This window comes from Eschscholzia californica, unplaced genomic scaffold (genome assembly GCF_041429995.1).
Source record: "Eschscholzia californica isolate CP2 unplaced genomic scaffold, dmEscCali1.0.p SCAF_1, whole genome shotgun sequence".
Taxonomy (NCBI): domain Eukaryota; kingdom Viridiplantae; phylum Streptophyta; class Magnoliopsida; order Ranunculales; family Papaveraceae; genus Eschscholzia; species Eschscholzia californica.
The window spans coordinates 55663432-55681724 of NW_028238198.1; the positions used below are offsets into that span (position 1 = coordinate 55663432).

The 18293-nt window shown below is 35.3% G+C and overlaps 1 protein-coding gene and 1 long non-coding RNA gene across 4 annotated transcripts; both read right to left on the reverse strand.

Moving 5' to 3' along the window:
- Positions 1 to 9750: 9750 nt before the first annotated feature.
- LOC147567717 (uncharacterized) lies at positions 9751 to 11357 on the reverse strand. The gene is made up of 3 exons (XR_015230834.1): positions 11024 to 11357; positions 10331 to 10446; positions 9751 to 10202 (listed from the first exon to the last, which is right to left on the reverse strand). It is a non-coding gene; the product is annotated as an uncharacterized LOC147567717 (long non-coding RNA).
- Positions 11358 to 11983: 626 nt separating this feature from the next.
- LOC147567718 (Glycosyl hydrolase family 47 protein) lies at positions 11984 to 17845 on the reverse strand. Of its 3 annotated transcripts, none has more exons than XR_015230835.1 (15): positions 17535 to 17845; positions 17220 to 17262; positions 16885 to 16950; positions 16728 to 16789; positions 16211 to 16310; positions 15876 to 16058; positions 14800 to 14848; positions 14525 to 14704; positions 14211 to 14331; positions 14017 to 14098; positions 13833 to 13928; positions 13567 to 13667; positions 12870 to 13011; positions 12582 to 12732; positions 11984 to 12450 (listed from the first exon to the last, which is right to left on the reverse strand). XR_015230835.1 is itself a non-coding variant. In XM_086654315.1 (15 exons), the coding sequence occupies exons 1-15, from the start codon at positions 17681 to 17683 to the stop codon at positions 12208 to 12210; spliced, it is 1758 nt and encodes a 585-aa protein (XP_086510441.1). In that variant the 5' UTR covers positions 17684 to 17845; the 3' UTR covers positions 11984 to 12207. The 3 variants fall into 3 exon arrangements, 2 of the variants coding, with proteins under 2 accessions (XP_086510441.1, XP_086510442.1); XM_086654315.1 differs by having other exon boundaries at positions 13843 to 13928; XM_086654316.1 differs by lacking the exon at positions 17220 to 17262 and having other exon boundaries at positions 13843 to 13928; positions 17535 to 17812.
- Between the last annotated feature and the right edge of the window lie 448 nt (positions 17846 to 18293).

Sequence of the window (18293 nt, forward strand, 5' to 3'; positions counted from 1 at the left end):
TCTAATGCAATCTATTTCAACAAAAAAAAAAAAAAATATCAAACACATGATTTTCAACAAAAAAAAAACACATGATTTCCAGATTTCGGAGTAATACGCAAATCAATGACAGATTGATTGTCAATCATTTCTACAACATTGTAACGCTATAAACAAAATAAAAAGTTTTGTAAATCTTCGAAGAGAGTATTGGTGAAAGGCCCAAAATATGGTCAATAGTTGGTAGCCCAAGTGGTTCCAAGGTGTTGACATAAACTCCAGAAATCCCTGGAGGTCCCAGGTTTGAATCCCAGAGAAGGTGGAATCTTTGGTTATTTGAATTGGAATTATTAGGGTATAAATAAGGTAGTGTAGTTGAGCTTTAGGCAATTTATCTAGTTGGGCTATAGGCCAGGTCATGTTAGAGTTTGAGTGGGCGCTAGCAAGTTTATCACATCTTTGATGTATTCAATGCCAATTGTACGACAATGTAATCGGTTTCCAAAAAAAGAAAGGCCCAAAATATGTACCATAATAGCACAATAAGTCCACTATTAATACAAAATAGGTTGAACTTTTTTAAAAAATACAAATGTTTAAATGTAGCAAACAAATAATTTTTGCATGACATCGTTACTTTAAGGTGAAATTGATCAAAGAAATTGTTTTATTTCTTGATGGATTACAAAGAAAATATAAGACTATTATAGAGTTACAATACTACTAGTTTCTAATTTTACTAGTTTCTAATATTTTATTAGTTTCTTAATAGTTTATACTAATATATTTACTAGTTCCTAATTTCTTACTAGTTTCTAATATTTGATATTTCCTAATATCTGTTATATGGGATACTTAACATATAGAAAGATATTTCAACACTCCCCCTCAAGTTGGTGCATAGATATCGCACATGCCCAACTTGTCTACCATTTTCGAAAATATTCGACTTGAAATTGCTTTGGTAAGAACATCAACCAATTGATCTTCAGATCAGATCTTTGGTAACTGTACAATGTTGTCTTCCATCTTTTCTTTAATAAAACATCGATCCACCTCAACATGCTTTGTGCGGTCGTGTTGGACTGGATTGTGAGCAATATCACATGTTGTTTTATTGTCACAATATAATTGAATTGGTCTTTCAGAAGGATATCCTAAATCATCCAACAAGAGTCTTAACCATAACGCTTCGGATATGCCATCAGCCACTCCTCTAAATTCAGACTCTGCACTTGAACGTGCAACAACGTTCTGGTTTTTACTTCTCCACGTAACAAGATTTCCACCAATAAAGGTAAAATATCCTGCAGTTGATCGCCTACCATTTACTTCTCCGACCCAATCTGCATCAGTATATACATTAATAGTTTGATGACTCGAACTTTTAGTAAACAAAATACATTTTCCAGGAGCCGCTTTCAAATATCTCAAAATGCGCACAACAGCATTCATGTGTTTTCACCGAGATTGTGCATAAATTGACTAACAATACTTAACGCATATGCAAGATCTGGCCTCGTGTGCGCCAAGTACATCAACCTTCCAACCAGTCGTTGATATCTTCCTTTATCAACCGATATCTTATTAGGCTCCACTGACAACTTTAATCCTTCTTCGACAGGTGTATCAATCGGCTCACACTCTGACATACTCACCTCATGTAACAAATCTAAAGTATACTTTCTTTGGGATAGGAAAATTCCATTACTAGATCGAGATACTTCAATTCCAAGAAAGTATTTCAACGGACCAAGGTCTTTCATCTCAAACTCTTTAGATAAGTAATTCTGTAAAGTCTTTCTCAAGATCATCCCCAGTAACCACCATGTCATCAACATATACAATAAGTGTTGTGAGTTTTCCTTTCTGCCTTTTTATAAATAAGGTATGGTCAGAATTGCTGTGGCGATAATCGAATTCTTTCATAGCCTTTGTAAACCTTCCAAACCACGTTCTTGGTGATTGTTTTAATCCATATAATGACTTTTTCAAACTACATACCTTCTAGTTATGTATTTCTGGTATCTTGCACACCGGTGGAAGGTCCATATAGACTTCTTCTAATAATTCCCCATGCAAAAAAACATTCTTTATATCAAATTGTTGTAGTGGCCAATCTAAATTTGCTGCTAACGATAACAAGACGCGAATAGTGTTGATTTTTGCAACTGGAGCAAATGTCTCTGTGTAATCGACTCCATAAGTTTGAGTGCAGCCTTTTGCCACTAGTCTCGCTTTGTAACGTTCAATTGTACCATCTGCTTGATACTTCACTGAATAAATCCACCGACATCCCACTGGATTTTTATTTTTTGGACGAGCAACTAGCTCCCAAGAGTCATTCTTTTGTAAGGATTTCATCTCCTCATTCATAGCTGCTTTCTATTTTGAATCAGATAAGGCTTCCTGCACATTGTTAGGAATATATACAGTAGATAATTGATTTACAAATGACTTATTTGATTCTGACAACCGATGATCTAACACATACTGACTCATAGGATATTTGACTCTACTAGACAGCTCAGGTTCATATGTCGATTTAGGAATACCTTTGGTTTGACGCGACGGTAATATTTTCCTAGGTGCTTCAGAAACATCCTCGACAACTGATTGGTTTGGTGTATTACTAACCCTTGGTTCAACGACTTCAATTGGAGGTGAATCCACAATTTGTTCAACGATTTCATGAACACTTTCTTCCATTACCGATTCAAGTGTTGGTAATTCTGGAAATTCATTTTCAGCTCTAATTATTTCTTCAGGAATCAAATTTACTTCAATATTAGATCCAATTTTGTTCTCTTCTACAAGATTATCCGTTTCTTCATAATTAAGTGTAAGAACTTCCTTCTTAGTTTTCTCCCCCTGAAGTTCAGACTCAGGTGAAAAATACTTAGAATCTTCATGGAAGATAACATCCGATGTAACAAACATTCGTTTAGTTGGAGGATGATAACATCTGTACCCTTTCTGATGTGCACCGTACCCTACAAATACACATCTTAATGCACTTGTAGTTAATATTGTACGTTGGTGCTCATGAAGATGAACAAATGCTACACACCCAAAGACACGAGGAGGTAAATTTGAAACTGTCGAAGAAGTTGTAAGATCCGAGAAAGCTTGAAAATGAGTCTTAAACTCAATAGTACTAGATGGTACTCTATTAATTAAATAGGTTGCAGCAAGAAGTGCTTCTCCCTCATTTAATAAATAGCGATGAAAATAATTTCTTAAGGTAACCGAAGGAGGCATGCCCCAGACGGCGATGCCATAACCATATTTCATCTTTATTTTTTTATTTCAGAATTGTTTACTACTAATGCCTGAAGTAATTTATTAGAGCTTTCAGATACTAAATCTAAGTAATACAACTTTCCTCGCCTAAAACCATAACCAATTGTTTGCCTTGTCTGAATCTCCTTAAATACACAAAATTCAGGCCAAAAGATGACAACACAAAATAGAGTGGTGGTTGTTTGAAACAATGATAATAAATTGTAATCTAAAGATGAGACAACCAAAACAGAGTCTAAGTTTAATGTGTTCGTTAGAGTTATAGGTCCTTTCCTACAACAGGGGCTGAGATGCCATTGGCAGTAGAGACATATTTATGTGAAGATTGGTTGATGGTTGAGACGTGTCTAGAATCAAAAGTCATATGATCTGTAGCACCAGAATCAATTATCCAAGTACTATTCGAAACATGTGTAGACATATTTAAAGTCTTGCCTACATTACCTGTAGTGGTTACCGTCGATGAAGCTTGCTTAATAGTTGGATCTACAAGGGTCTACTTAGAGTTTTTCTTTCGATTATGATCCCACCATTCTGGATAGCCTGATAGTTCATAACAATGACTTTTGGTATGACCAATTTTGTTGTAGTGAGTACACTTATAATAATTTTGTCAGATTGACCAACAACTTTAGCAAAATTTAAATTTGCCTTATTGCGAGTCATTATTGCGGAAGCATCAATTGCCCTTCACTTTAGCTAAACCGGAAAAACAAGATGAAGATGAAAGCTCTTTCTCTTTCAATCAATATAAATTTCCAAACACAAATTTAAGACTATTGGCTCTGATACCAAGTTGAAATTGATCAAAGAAATTGTTTTATTTCTTGATGGATTACAAAGAAAATATAAGACTCTATTTACAGAGTTACAATACTACTAGTTTCTAATTTTACTAGTTTCTAATATTTTATTAGTTTCTTAATAGTTTATACTAATATATTTACTAGTTCCTAATTTCTTACTAGTTTCTAGTATTTGATATTTCCTAATATCTATTATATGGGATACTTAACATATAGAAACATATTTCAACACTTTATTGCATTAAACAAAACGTAAATAACCTTATACATTTCATTGTTGAACTTCACACAACTTGGTTTGTGTTGTGTAAACAACAAACTTATTCTTACACATATTTAAACATTCAATAAACAATCAACACATTACTGATACATTTGTATATAATACGAAACAAAATTAAATATTCGAAAAAAATGATTTTTGTTTATATTTTTTATTCTAAATTTAGACCTTAAATCCAATTTATTTTTATTTTGGATTTTTTTTTGCCATGGCCCATCTTTGAAAACCATTATCGTCGTTATATGCCATGTCATTTTATTACCTACTTTTTTGTTTTTGTGGATTCTAGGTTATAAAAAGACAAATAAACCACAATTACGTCGGAAGGCTATACATTATTGTGTTGTGAGGATATAGCAATGGCAGAATTGATAGGTTTTCAGGTAGGTTTGATAATAATTTGTAATAATGGAGGGTGGCATATCTGGACGAAATTGGTTGAAGGTTGGAGAGATGAGAATCCTGACGATCATAATAATGATTGGGTTGGATTAGGTTGAATTTCATTGCAGAAAATGAACTACTGGTACGGGAGAAACCCAAAAGAATCGTGTCAACAAATGGGGCACAAGTGTTCAACAAAAAAAAGAAATGGGGCACAAGTGCACAACTTATTGAACTCATTTTCTCAACAAAAAAATAAAAACTTATTGAACTCATCAAACCCTAAGGTGGTGCATTTGACACTCCTCCACCCATTTCCTTTTTTGCAAGTAACAATCTGCTAGTACACTTATACTTACAAATAGTCAAGCGCTTTGGGGAAAGCAAAATAGTTTCGGGGGTGTGAAGACTTGGTAAAAAATTGGTCAATTTTGTTTGACAATAAAGCAAAATAGCTCCTCCACCTCATCTCTCTCTCTCTCTCCACCTCATCTTCTCTCTCCCCACCACTCTCTCTCTTCTCCGACAGGTCGCCGGTCGGAAAATTTTCCGGCCGGCGACCATTAAAAAAAAAATATTTTCACTCTTTCTCTCTCTAGAAACTCCGGCGAAGGGGTTTCCCTTCGCCGGAGTTCCGGTATGTTCTTCAACAGACCAGAACAAGTTTGTTCTTCAACAGACTGATTCCGGTCTGTTCTTCAACAGACCGGAACTCCGGCGAAGGGAAACCCCTTCGCCCGAGTTTCTAGAGAGAGAGAGAGAGTGAAATTTTTTTTTCTTTAATGGTCGCCGGCCGGAAAATTTTCCGGCCGGCGACCTGTCGGAGAAGAGAGAGTGGTGGGGAGAGAGAAGATGAGGTGGAGAGAGAGAGGTGAGGTGGAGTGTTTTTTTCCCTTAAAAATTATTTTTCCGGAAAATTTTTAAAATTCTACATATTCCCTTCAAAATTTCACACCCCGGAAAATATTTAGCTTTCCCCAAAGCGCTGGCCTACAAATATTCTATTCATCCTTCCATTTTAGTTTCTCTTCCAGTCCTCCGTTGATGTAGCGATATATCATTGGAGTATATTTTCTCACCAGTCTCTCTCCAATTACTCCACACTCAAGTGATATGTCGTCAGATTAGCCGTCAGATTAGCAAAGGGCTAAGGGAATGATCAAAATGGAGGGATGAAGAGAATTTTTCTTTTACTTATGATCAACCAATAAGGTATAGGGCAGTTGGTATGCTCTAAACCTAGTGATTATGAGGTTTGGTGTTCAATATTCACTGTCCTTACTCCTATCTGCCCATTTCTGTTTATTAAGATTTGGAAATAGATTACTCCTTAAATAAGTCACAAATTTTGCTTACATTGTATGTGTAAAAAATTGTTACCATTTACATAGTTCAACTAAAGCTTCACATTCTTGTTAAAAAAAAAAGAAACTAAAGCTTGGCATGGAACTCTAAATTCTCAATTAAATCACTGGTCCATATATCCTTAGAAAAAAAAGGTCACTGGTACTTAATAGTATTACTTTAGCTTCTACTTTTCCCTAAAAATTGTCCACCAAAACAAATACTTTGGGTTTCACTCCTAGTCATTTGTACTTGCCCACTAAACTCATTATAACTCTAAATCATTTCCATCGACCAGAAAAAAAAATTAAGTAGAACAGTTGTAAATGTCTAAAGCTCTTGATCGGTTAACTCATATCTACTCTCAAATTGTTCATTATTTATCTGCTTCATGCATTTCAATGGTTTGATAGACCCCCACTTAGACCTAGTATGGTTCATTTGGAGTCTGACCAAAAATAAATGTGAAAGTCTTTAAAAGACCATAAAATATCCCTAACTAACATAACTCTAATTTAGACTACTAGTGTATATCCCGTGCCCTACGGCACGAACACTTGTATTAATTAAATGTTACGAAATTTATTGTTATATTTTATTGAGAGAGAGAGATTTTTATCAGTTATTATTTTTTTTGTATTAATTTTTTGTTTCTTTTCTCTTAAATTAGTTATTATTCTATTGAGAGAGAGAGATTTCAATTTCTTTTTTTAACGCTCGAAATTTATTTTGTTTCTTTATTTCTTAAATTAGTTATTTTAATTTCTAAGAAGGAAACGATTATTGTTTTTTAAATAGGTAACTTTATTTCTACGAAGGACTATATTTTAAATTTTGAAGGGCTTCTAGACAATATCCTTTATTAAAAAAGGATGTTTGTCCCGGTCATCGTTTTCTCTTCTGTTTTATATAATAGATTTACTTAAATTAGTTATTTTATTTCTAAGAAGGAAAGGATTATTGTTTTTTAAATAGGTAACTATATTTTTTTAATAGGTAACTATATTTCTACGAAGGACTACATTTTAAATTTTGAGAAGGGCTTCTAGAAAATATGCATAATTAAGAAAGGATGTTTGTCCCAGTCATCGTTTTCCCTTCTGTTTTATATAATAGATTTAGATTAAAAAACAAAACATATTAATATAGACGTAATTCAGACTATTTAAATTCACACAACAAAATAACAAAACCATCGGCCTCCGAGGTGGGGGGAATTCTCTTGTAGTGGAGAACAGAGCCTATGCCAGACCAGCAAGAAGAATCTCTCTCTCTCTCTCTCTTTTCAGTAGCTGTCATATGGCCTACGTGGGGTTCTTATAGGATGGGCACCTTAATAGCTGGTGCTGAGGTGTTTCCTTGTTTTGGGTTCCAGATACGAATCCCCAACTCCAACACATCATTCACCTAACTTCTGCCATCCTGCTTTCAATGACAACTTCATTTATTTCCTCTCTCATTAATCACTCACATTTCACAATCACCAACTATACTTGACTTATCTCATAACAAAAAAAAACTATACTTGACTTGTTTACTAGAGTCATACTACTCGTACAAGTAACTACACTATATTCACCTTATATTTAGGTAGACATTACTTCATCATTTGATAAGCTAATTTATCTTATCAATCAACACTCTCCATTGGTATAAGGTTTTTTAACACACTCTAGGTAAAGCACACAAATTGGCGCAATCGGATACTCTGGGGAAGTGCCGAGAGAGGAGTGGGCTAAGAGCAAATGTCCACAGAGATTGCCAATAAAAAAAGAGGTGGGCTAAGGGAAAAATGATGGGGTACAGACACTATTCTTTGTTCTTTTACTACTAGTGTAATTTCTTTGCATGTTTTAACAAATTTGTGTTTATTATCAAACCAACCTCCTTATTTTTGTCGCAGACCTAAATGGTGTACCAACAGTTTGACAAACATTGATTTTTTTGACTCATATATGAATTTTTTGCATGTTTTAACAATTTTGTGTTTATTATCCAACCAACCTCCTTATTTTTGTCGCAGACCTAAATGGTGTACTTGCAGTTTGACAAACATTGATTTTTTTGACTCACATATATTTACGAAAAGTGACTCAAAGGCCCAAAAAACGGGGAGTAAATAAGCTTCCAACCCAAATCGAAATTGAGGAAGAAGTCCAAAATGTCGGAATCACCTGACAATTCCCTCTCTTTTTCGTTTTTCCTTCCGTTTTTGCCCCTACCTGGTACATTAGCTGACTATTCCTTCACCTCCCTTAATTATCTGACTGATTGAAGCTTAACATTAAATGCCTCCATTAAATGAGGGAGTTATCTTGAGGAGGAAATCTTCTAAAATCGATTTCCTTCCAAATCTTGTCGCCCAATTCTCTCCTGATTAGTTCTTCTTTTTCTTCTCTACAACCAAAGATCTGTCTCCTGTTTTGAACTCAAATTTTCGGCTGAAATATTTGGTTGAAAATTTCCTTCCCGCCCTTTTATGTTTTGAACTCTTTCTTCTTCCATTTATACATCAAAGGATCATCAGCTATTGAGTAAGGTTTTCTGTTTTTTGGGTTATTAGGTCAGTGTATTTTAGGCTATAAAACTCATCTTCTTGCCTTGAATGCTATCATTTAATATTTCTTCTGCCATGAATGATACTTAAACAATAACAGTTAGACTCTTAAACTCATTTTTTTGCCTTGAATGATAGCATTTAATGTTTCTTCAACTCATCTTCTTAAATATGATGAATATCATGTAATGTTTCTTAAAAATGATGATTATTCTTCTAACAAAACAGTTAGCCTCTTAAAGATGATGAATGTTCCTTTAAAAAATAGTTAACTAGAATATTTTTGATAAATGAAATGTCTGGAACTATTCCATAATTACATTTAAAGATGATGAATATTCCTTTTGAAGATCGTAAATCTTTTACGGTTATCTTGAAAATTCTTTCAAAACAAACAGTATACTGGAACACTGGTTCATTCCTTCTCTTCTGCAGAACAGAATACCTAGTTGTCGAAGCGAACGAAACATTAGCAGCCACTGATAAGATTACAAGCCTTACGACATCCATATCAACCAAATTTCAATAGTTGTTCTCAGAGCTTCGGATATTTAGTGACAGGTCACATAACCTGGTACGCCTCCGAAATATTTCAGACAAAAGTCAATTTGTGGTTGCTTTAATACCTTTGACTTGGGGAAAACATCTTCAACTTCCCCTTCCATTGGCATGCCCAGTATTAGGGCAACAACTTCAGGGTCAGCTGAACCTGTTTCCCCGCCAATGAAAAAAAAACCCTTTATGGAGCTATTGCAGAGGCACAATAGTTCAAAAATAGCTTTGTTTGGACGACTGAGGTTGTCCACGTCTACTAAGGATATAGTCCTTCGGTCTGAAGGAGATGTCCTTCCGAAGGAGTGTCATTCGACCAAGATCGCAATGCGTATAATTCGTCAGTTGGGATAACGAGGACTTTAACCGGAAGATCATCTAGTCCGGTCCAATTAGGGACCGTAATGCTTAGCTAGAAGACGCTTACGATCGTCGGATCACTTCAGTAATCCGGGGCTAACACAGACCGAATCCTACAATGGGTTACACCAAAGAGTGATAGCTTGATTGAAGAGAGTTGATTCATGAGAGCTTGCATATAGATGGATATGATCCAACCTGATAGTGCCAAAAGATAGAAAGAATCGGGCTCGGAAAAGGAATCCAGAAAAGTGCAAAACCCTACAACTTTATCCTCAATGATTATGTGTATTAGATACATACAGAACCCTACAACTTTATCCTCAATGAAAGCTCTAATCAATTATCTGAATAGAGTCTCATCCAGCAACTCCTTTTGCTTCCTCGTCATTTTCGCATAAGGAACCTTCAGCTGCTCCCAGGTCTTACGGAGGGAGTACTTATACACCTCTGATAGTTTTCCTTTAAGATCAATAGGTCTGTTCTTGAACTCAGAAGCTTCAGAGGCACTTGTTTTATCGGGAGCTTTGGATGCGCTAGCTTTCTTTTTTCTGTTGGGCCCCCCTCCTTGTTCTCTTGCCTTTCTTTTACCTTTTGTCTTGTCGACTTTCTTCCTTGTCTTCGCAGGGGCTTGCTGTGGAGAATAAATTGATTGGTAAATTTCGATTCCCCGTGCAAGTATAATAGTACACTAAATTATATTGTGTACATCATAATAAAAACTGAGTTAAAGCATAGTTGGGTGGAGAAGGATGGACATACATTTGTTTCATTGGTTTCCTTCCCTTGCTTTTTCTTGCTCGACTCCTCTGTTTTCTTTGTTACATTCACTTTCCTTTGGAGGGCCTCACTTCGACACTTGTCTCTGGCTGAACCACCTGGGGATATTTTAGTTGTTAGTAAACTGTATCATTGATATGGAAGTGAAATTATATTGTGCAATCCATTACAGAACAAGATTCTTTTTTCTTTTATTGTTTGGGAATTAAAAAATTTACATGCCACTTGACCGTGTACATGAAATTATATTGCGTACGGCATAACAAAAAATGTCCAGTTAAGTGAGTAAATCCACAGTTGGGTGGAGAAGGACGAACATTCATACTGTTAACCATTTACATTTGATCTTATTATGTTTGACATTAGAAAATCATCATCCAATCGTTTGGACATACATTTGAAATGTTGTAAAATGCAGTAATAATCAAGACAGATTTTGCACGACACATAGAAGAATTTACATTTTTAAATTTATGACACTGGGAACAAAAGTCCGGAAAAAACTTTGCAGCACTCAAAGGCACAACCGTGGAAGATAATGAAAGAATAAGAGGTATGTTGTTAACAAAGGGCGAAAATGCTTGGTGAAACCCTAGAGGAAAATGAACCGAAATTGTACCCTAAAATATTATGAACTTCAAAATAAATCATGTGTTTGAAAGAAATGTTTTTTACCTTCTTTTTTCTAGGGTTTGTCCTTGTGGCAGCCTGTTCTTTCGTTTTTTTTTGCTTGCTTCAAAGTTTTGGATCTGGTTGATACTGGTTATTCATTGATAGTTAATGAAGAAGTCTTTCTAGGTAAATTTTTCTTCACCACCTGCAGCGACAAAGGGAAGTTGTAAGAGAAAGATTTTTAGATTTAGGTTTTTTGTGTAATATTGGGGAGAGAATGAAAAACTTACTGTTTCAATTCTTTTCTTCAAGAGTAGCTTTTCGATGGAGGTTTGTTTGAGTGAAATGCAGAAGGCGAATAAGAAGAACTGCTTTTGAACTGATTTCTAGAGAAAGAGACGGAAAAATGTGGAAGATGATTGGGAAAGTCACCATCTTCGTCGAGAAGGCAAACTTGTTTTGGAAAAATCTGAGCGGCGTGGGTAGTAATTAATGAAGACGTGACCGTTGCCTCAACAGGTCTTTTCAAAACTGAGGGGACGTCAAAGTTTCTAAAAAGATCTCCAAAATTTCACGGCCATCTTTGCATGGCATTTCCGTAAATACTTAAATAACCAAGGTCGTTCACGTTTTTCGTTTAAGAGGCCTGACGCAATGGACCTGCCCCGTATTGTTCATCTCACGCGAGCTGGGTTCTTATTGTTGGGCCAATTTTGGGCGTATTGTACATTTATACCCAATTCTAGTTAGTGTATGGGAAAGTTCACTCTCTACATATGTTAGTTTCTGAGTCTGGATCAATTGGACAAGTCTACAAGCACAGACATTTTTTTTTTCGTATTAGATAGTTTAATAAATCTTTCAGCCAGTTACAATCACTTCAGAGGGTATAAATGTACAATACGAAAATCTGCAGATATATCTTTTGTGCACACAATTCTTCAAAGACCATAAAATTTTACTACACATAATGCTCTGCTGCTTAGGGCATGAAACTGCTTATAAGTTTGAAATAAGTTAATATACTCCGTAATTATGTTGATTGCTGAAAATCAGATGAAATTGTACAAAGGGCAACCTGTATAATTTGTATATAAAATGCTCTATTTGTTCTCAGTAACTAGATTACATAACCACTTACTGTAAGCTTCAGTTCCCTAATCGTTCTCGACTGTCTTTAATTTATTCTTTGCTGGAAAAAGAATGCTTTGTTATAGTGCTTCGGTCAGAAATTTATTGACAGATAATCAACCTATGAGTAGCCACAATCCACAGTAACCAGCGATGCTGCATGTTCTTTTCCTACAAGAGAGAGAGTCGGTTCCACATTCTTCGTCATTCATACATCGGTGGTTAGTACGGATATCGGGTATATGGCAAGCACTCTCAACACGATTACTATCAAGTCTTCCCCTGGAGTTTATTGGAGTAGTATCTGGACAGACTTGCAATGACATTGAACTCGCGCGGTTTGATGGGTAGTTTGCGCCCTACGTGAGAAAAATCTGTTAGTTTCTTCGGTCTATTTGATAGTTTAGACGGTCTGATGAAAGAGAAAAGATAATGTCAAATGAAAGGGATGTTGAGAGACAAATTAATAATTGAAGGGTTGAAGATAGACCTTAACTGAAGTCCAGTTCACCGAAGTGTAGGCCTCTGGAAGTTTTTCGTGCCAATCACTTAATATTGGAAGAAGATGCCCTTCGGTTGTAAAGATATAGTTTTTACCGACAAGAAATGAATCATCAAACAGAAGGTAAAGATATTTGCACCTGCAGAAATAAAAAGACGGTGATTATGTACCAGTGAAGCTTCATGGATAATAAAAGGCAGCACTAGTCTCTCTCTCTCTCTCTCTCTCTCTCTCTGTGTCTCCCTCTTTCTCAAAAGATTGAAAGAGAAAGCTCACGTTTCAGCAAGAAAGAAACTATGCTGATGATCTTCCAGCTTCATAGTTGTCACGTCTTTAACACTTGCAAAGCCACCTTCCACTTTGGTGTATGCATTAAGAGAATTCACAATCGATTCCCCCACATCCACGTACCAAGGATCTGGGTATGCAAACAATTCAGACAGTGAGCCAAAGCTAGAATGTCGAAGACAGTAAAATGATCTATACAAGATGAGCTTTATGCTAGGTAATATTAATACCCATTTTAGTATTTTAACCTTTTTTTGCTGAAAATGTTAGTATCTTAACCTAGTTAGGTAATACTAATATCCATTTTGGGTACATGTGAGATTCGTATGTACGATGTACCTCATGTTTGCCTTCTGAATCATAAAATACACCTCTAGGTTAACAACCTTCTGATATACCCCATCAACGGTTAATCCCGAAGGAAATCTATGTAACAACAAACAGAGGACCCTAATAACTAAGGCAAGAAAATATATCTAACTCAGTATCTCGTATTACTCATTTGTATCTGACACCTGGTGCCAGTGTCAAATACCGCTACCTGTATCGGTATCCATGATACATAGGTTTTAGGTCTCTTGTACAAGTCATAGCAGTCCGAGTTGTGACTATTATTTTTTCTTGTTTTTAGGGCGAAAGGACGCACTTTACTCGTCAAACTATGAACCAAACAAAATTACCAGACCTTTGGTTGCTTGATAAAGGTAATATGTGGACTCCGCTAATTCAGGGCGTAAAGGATAATATTTCTCTGTAGGATGCAACATATCACGGTCCAGCAAGTACCTATATTGCAAACCACCAATTAGAGTAAAATCAACTTTAGAAGTTAACAGGATTGGACAACTTAGGTCATAGACCATAAAGAAAACATGAGGATGAGAAAATAAAGATATTTGTATATGACATGATTCGTAAAATCTAACTAGTTTAGAATTTTTCCCAACCGACCTGTGCATACCTTTCAGGTAGCACCCCAAACTTCTTCCACACGTGGAAAAACTCACGATGAGAGGAATTAGCAGCTGCCACATCTCCAACAAGAACCTGTTTTAGGACAATTGAAGAATTAAGCTCAAGCAAATTTGCAACACAATTTGAATTATTACAGAAAAAAGTTTCTAGGTTCTCTTGCCTGCAAACCGGGCCAAAAAGCTTGAAGACTTGTAAGTTGCCAGTAGGTTGCCTTTCCTGTTCTCATATCTGCTTCATGGTACCTATATGATAGATATATTAGTAACCCTTAGAGTTCGAAATCGGTTCAAAAGCAAAGAAAAAAGCTAGAAAGCTAAAATGATCTTGGAAAAAAAGAAAAACTTGGAGCACTACCAAGGACCATGCCGGAAGTATTTCTGCACTGCGAGATAAGCAGGATGGAACATGTCCCAGAATTCCTGGGCTCCGAAAAGAATATGGGCTTTCATTAAATACTCGTAAAAAGAATCAACTCCTACAATAGGTAGCAATGGTATCAGATCAGAAACAAAACTTATTTTGCGAGTAAACAAGTGAGATGTTCGACAAATTTCATCTTTCTAGAAATATAACGACTTATAATATTGTGTTTTCATTCCATCACTGTAATGGCTTAAACTAAATCTTTTTTCCTGAATGAACATCACTAAATGACTAGGTTAACATACCAGCTCCAATGCCAGATGAATATTCAATCCATTCTCCTGTGACCACATCTAGTGTTGTACCTAGAAGATTTAGAGGACTTCGCATACTCCAGAGCTTACGAAGAGCACGCAAAGCTGCGGATTCAAATCGAGAGTCACCTGTTAATCGTGACAATGCTCCCATTTCGAGGATGAGTGAACCTATATTTGGAAAACAAAAAATTAGCGAATTTCAGGACAGATCTTTGATTTATCCCTGCATTTACAATGTTTAAGTCTTGAGGGGATCTCCTTACCACACCCTGATGTGCTTGTTTCAGTTGTTTCATTCTCCATAACTCCGTACTGTCCAAGAAAGAATTTAATGTTTATATGATAAAGTCAATAATCCCCTCTTATAAGCAAGCCAAGCACAAAATGTGAAGGAATGAAATTTTGCGGAATTTGACTGAAATTTCGCGAAATATTTCCTAAATTTAAATTAGGTGCATGAAATCACACAATCAAGTAATCAACTATTTTCTGCATAGTTTCCACCAACATGAGGGAAATTTCAAAATTTGCACCCACATGATTGAAAATTTGACCGACATAATAGAAAGCTAGCAAAAAATTAGGAAAAACTAATACTAGAAACATATCTCTTCCTTCATCTTTTTCACCTTCATTTCTCATAGATATCTCTTGATTTTATGTTATGTTTTTAATGTTTTTTAAATCTATTTGAATGATATACGCCTTAGCTTAACTGTCTAAATTGATTTTATCTTAGTAACACCCCTGATATAACTGTGTAACTGAGGATAGCTTCTCAAACTAATATAGTTTGTTTACTTTTAACTATTATTATTAAGAATGTTATCTTTTGGGTGTTATAGCCAAATGTTATTCAGTTTACCCTCGGAAGTAACTGTGTAATAGTTAATACTCCCTCAAACTAATAGATTCTGTTAATTCGTCAGAAACATCATTTTTATGCTTCATTATCGTTTCATTCCTTGCTTAACATAACTATTTCCATAAGCTAAAAAATTAACAATAATTGTCAGATGTGTTATCTCCTGTGTGATGGGTAACACCCATTAGATAAAACTTTGCTTCTTGCTAGATGTATGCTTGTTTTGGTTTATTCTTAAAAGCTATATCACTTCCAACAAGCAACGGTGAGGTTATACTCCAAAATTATAAACAACTCAAGACACTTGGTCCAGAGCTATATGCTCTTTAAGTTAATAAAAGTACAGCTATTCAATGATAAAGAGAAGAAATAACTAGTACACCTTTTTGAGTCTCAAATCAATTTGCTGATAACAACATAGTTTGGCAATGACAGAAAAAAATTGTTTGATCTGTTCCATTTATAGGGTGGTACCTTAAGATTTATCCATGCATATGGCAATCCAGTTGGAGTTTCAAATGCACGTAAGAAACGTCGCCCTAAATCTTCAGCAAGAACAAGCAATTCATTGTTGTATATTCCTTTAACTAACCTGCTAGTAGAATCAGTTGCAAGAATATGAGCAGACACAAGCCCTCCAAGAACTCTTATGTTGCACTACAAAATCGAGATAATGCAAAAGGAAAACTATCAGAATAATTCATACTTCAAGCTCGTGACAGATACCATTCCTTAAATGACATGGCCTGTTATACCCGCTCCATTTTAGCGAGATCAATGCAATACTAACATGAAGTTTTTGAGAATACCTCAAATAGACTTATCCTTGCATCAATATCAAATGTAAGATTCTCTGAAAGCCAAAGAACTGCTCTTTCAAATTCTGTGTTGTTACCCATGACAACAAGACTGCAAAGGAAAAAAATCAAGAGTAGATAAACCATATCAGCCACATGATTTAACTTCGCCGCTATTAGGAGTTGGAACATATTAGAGGAGGATGGGGATATTTGAGAAGGATTGGGAGGATGGGGAACAAGGCCCCGGATATTGTCTCCTTGATGTGAAACTAGTTATTTTATAGATTTAGAATTCCACTATAGAGAAGGAAGACAGTCGAGAATCCTACATTCAATAGTCACTCTTTTCTCTCCCATTTGGGACAAGACTAAATTTTCTATGGTAATAGACTAGAGAAAGTTGACATTATATTGATGTCAAATTATCTTGGTAGAAGCGTTAAGACTTTGAGGTTGAGAACAAATAACTAAACAAGAAAATGGAAAATATAAGTATACAACCAAAAATCATTTTCACACACCATACCTGGACAATGACTCGATAAGTGTCATGGCGGATCCATTGTAATTCTGGGGTAAGTGTTCGAGCTGAAATTGAGACATGAGAAGGTTAACTAAACAGTTTTCATGATCCTTAACGTTTATAGATCTAACAAGAACACTTCACACATAAAAAACAATACCTTCAAATTTCCCAACTCACTAAGGGAATCAGTATATGATTTTGTAAGAGGTTTTAACTCATCATGCTGCAAAACAATAGAAGAAGTTACATAGTATGGCGAAACAGACGGAAATTGATCCTATTAAGTTTGTGGGCGACAAGCCTAAAACCAATTGACAATGAGTAGAGAACTCCTAAACATAATGTTCTTCATCATTAGATGATCCTTTGTCCACGTGGGACTATTATGACCTATCGAATACATAAAATTAATTGCAAAAAGTAACTACGAATCAGTATATAGAAGAATGATCACTTAATTATATGCTAGTTATTGTGGGTATAGGAACTAACCGGAAATGCATGAGTCATGTAATTGTCATAAGCATGGTAAAACCTAAAAAACATAAAAACATAAAAACAACACCATTGTAAGAAACTTCCTCAAAATTAACCTAAAAAGAATATGATATTCAATCTAAACAAAATCTATCAAACATAATTCAGTTGAACAAACAAGCACAAAATAGAAAAAAACCATGATCATAAAAAGTAAGAACAACCCATATCTCTAAAAAAATCTAAATTGGAGAAACCCATGAAACGAAACAATGATGAGATTTCAGAAAAAACCCAAAAAAATAACGAGGAAGTGGTGAATTTACTAACATTTTCCGGACTTTATCCCTCATATGTCTCTTCTTAGCTTCTAATCGGAGATCGACTTCTGACCTAGCTAAGATGGAGATGGTGGAAGAGATCAAAAGAAAAAGAAGAACCCACAATCCTAATCTGATGGTGGATACAGGAATCGACATGATTACTCCAGATCGATTCCAATTTCAGAACCGAGATTGGAGATACCTGTTTCAAGAGCTGTTGTAATTAAGTTTTACAGCCGTTGGATTTAACTCAGCGGTATTCTTGACTATAGGAGAAAGGAAGAAACAACCAGAACAACCACACCTGAAGGAGTATTAGGTCGCGTTTGGTATAGCTTAAAAGCTGTGGAAAAGCCGCTTTTCACTTATTTTTAAGTGCTTTTACATTTTGTCATGTTTGGCAAAATAATTTTCAGCTTTTTAAAAGCTCTAAAAGCACTTTATTAGCCAAAAAGCAGAAGCCACACCCACACGACCTGTGTTCGAACCCATTTTCCCTCTAATTTGTTTGAAAAGGTCCCTTCACATTTTTCTCTGCTTAGGTTCAAAATGCAAAATGTCACTTCCTACCCTCTTTCTCTACATCTCTCTAGACTTCTTTTTTTCTCTCACTAAAACTCTTTATTTTCATTGTCTAGAAGACTGAAAACTTTTAAAGAGGCATTGTTCTTTCCATCATTACTCTAAAGTCTAATCATTATTTCTCCTTTATACTTGTAGGTTAAATTTCATAGTATACAACAGTATTTGTCTTTTTCTAATTCTT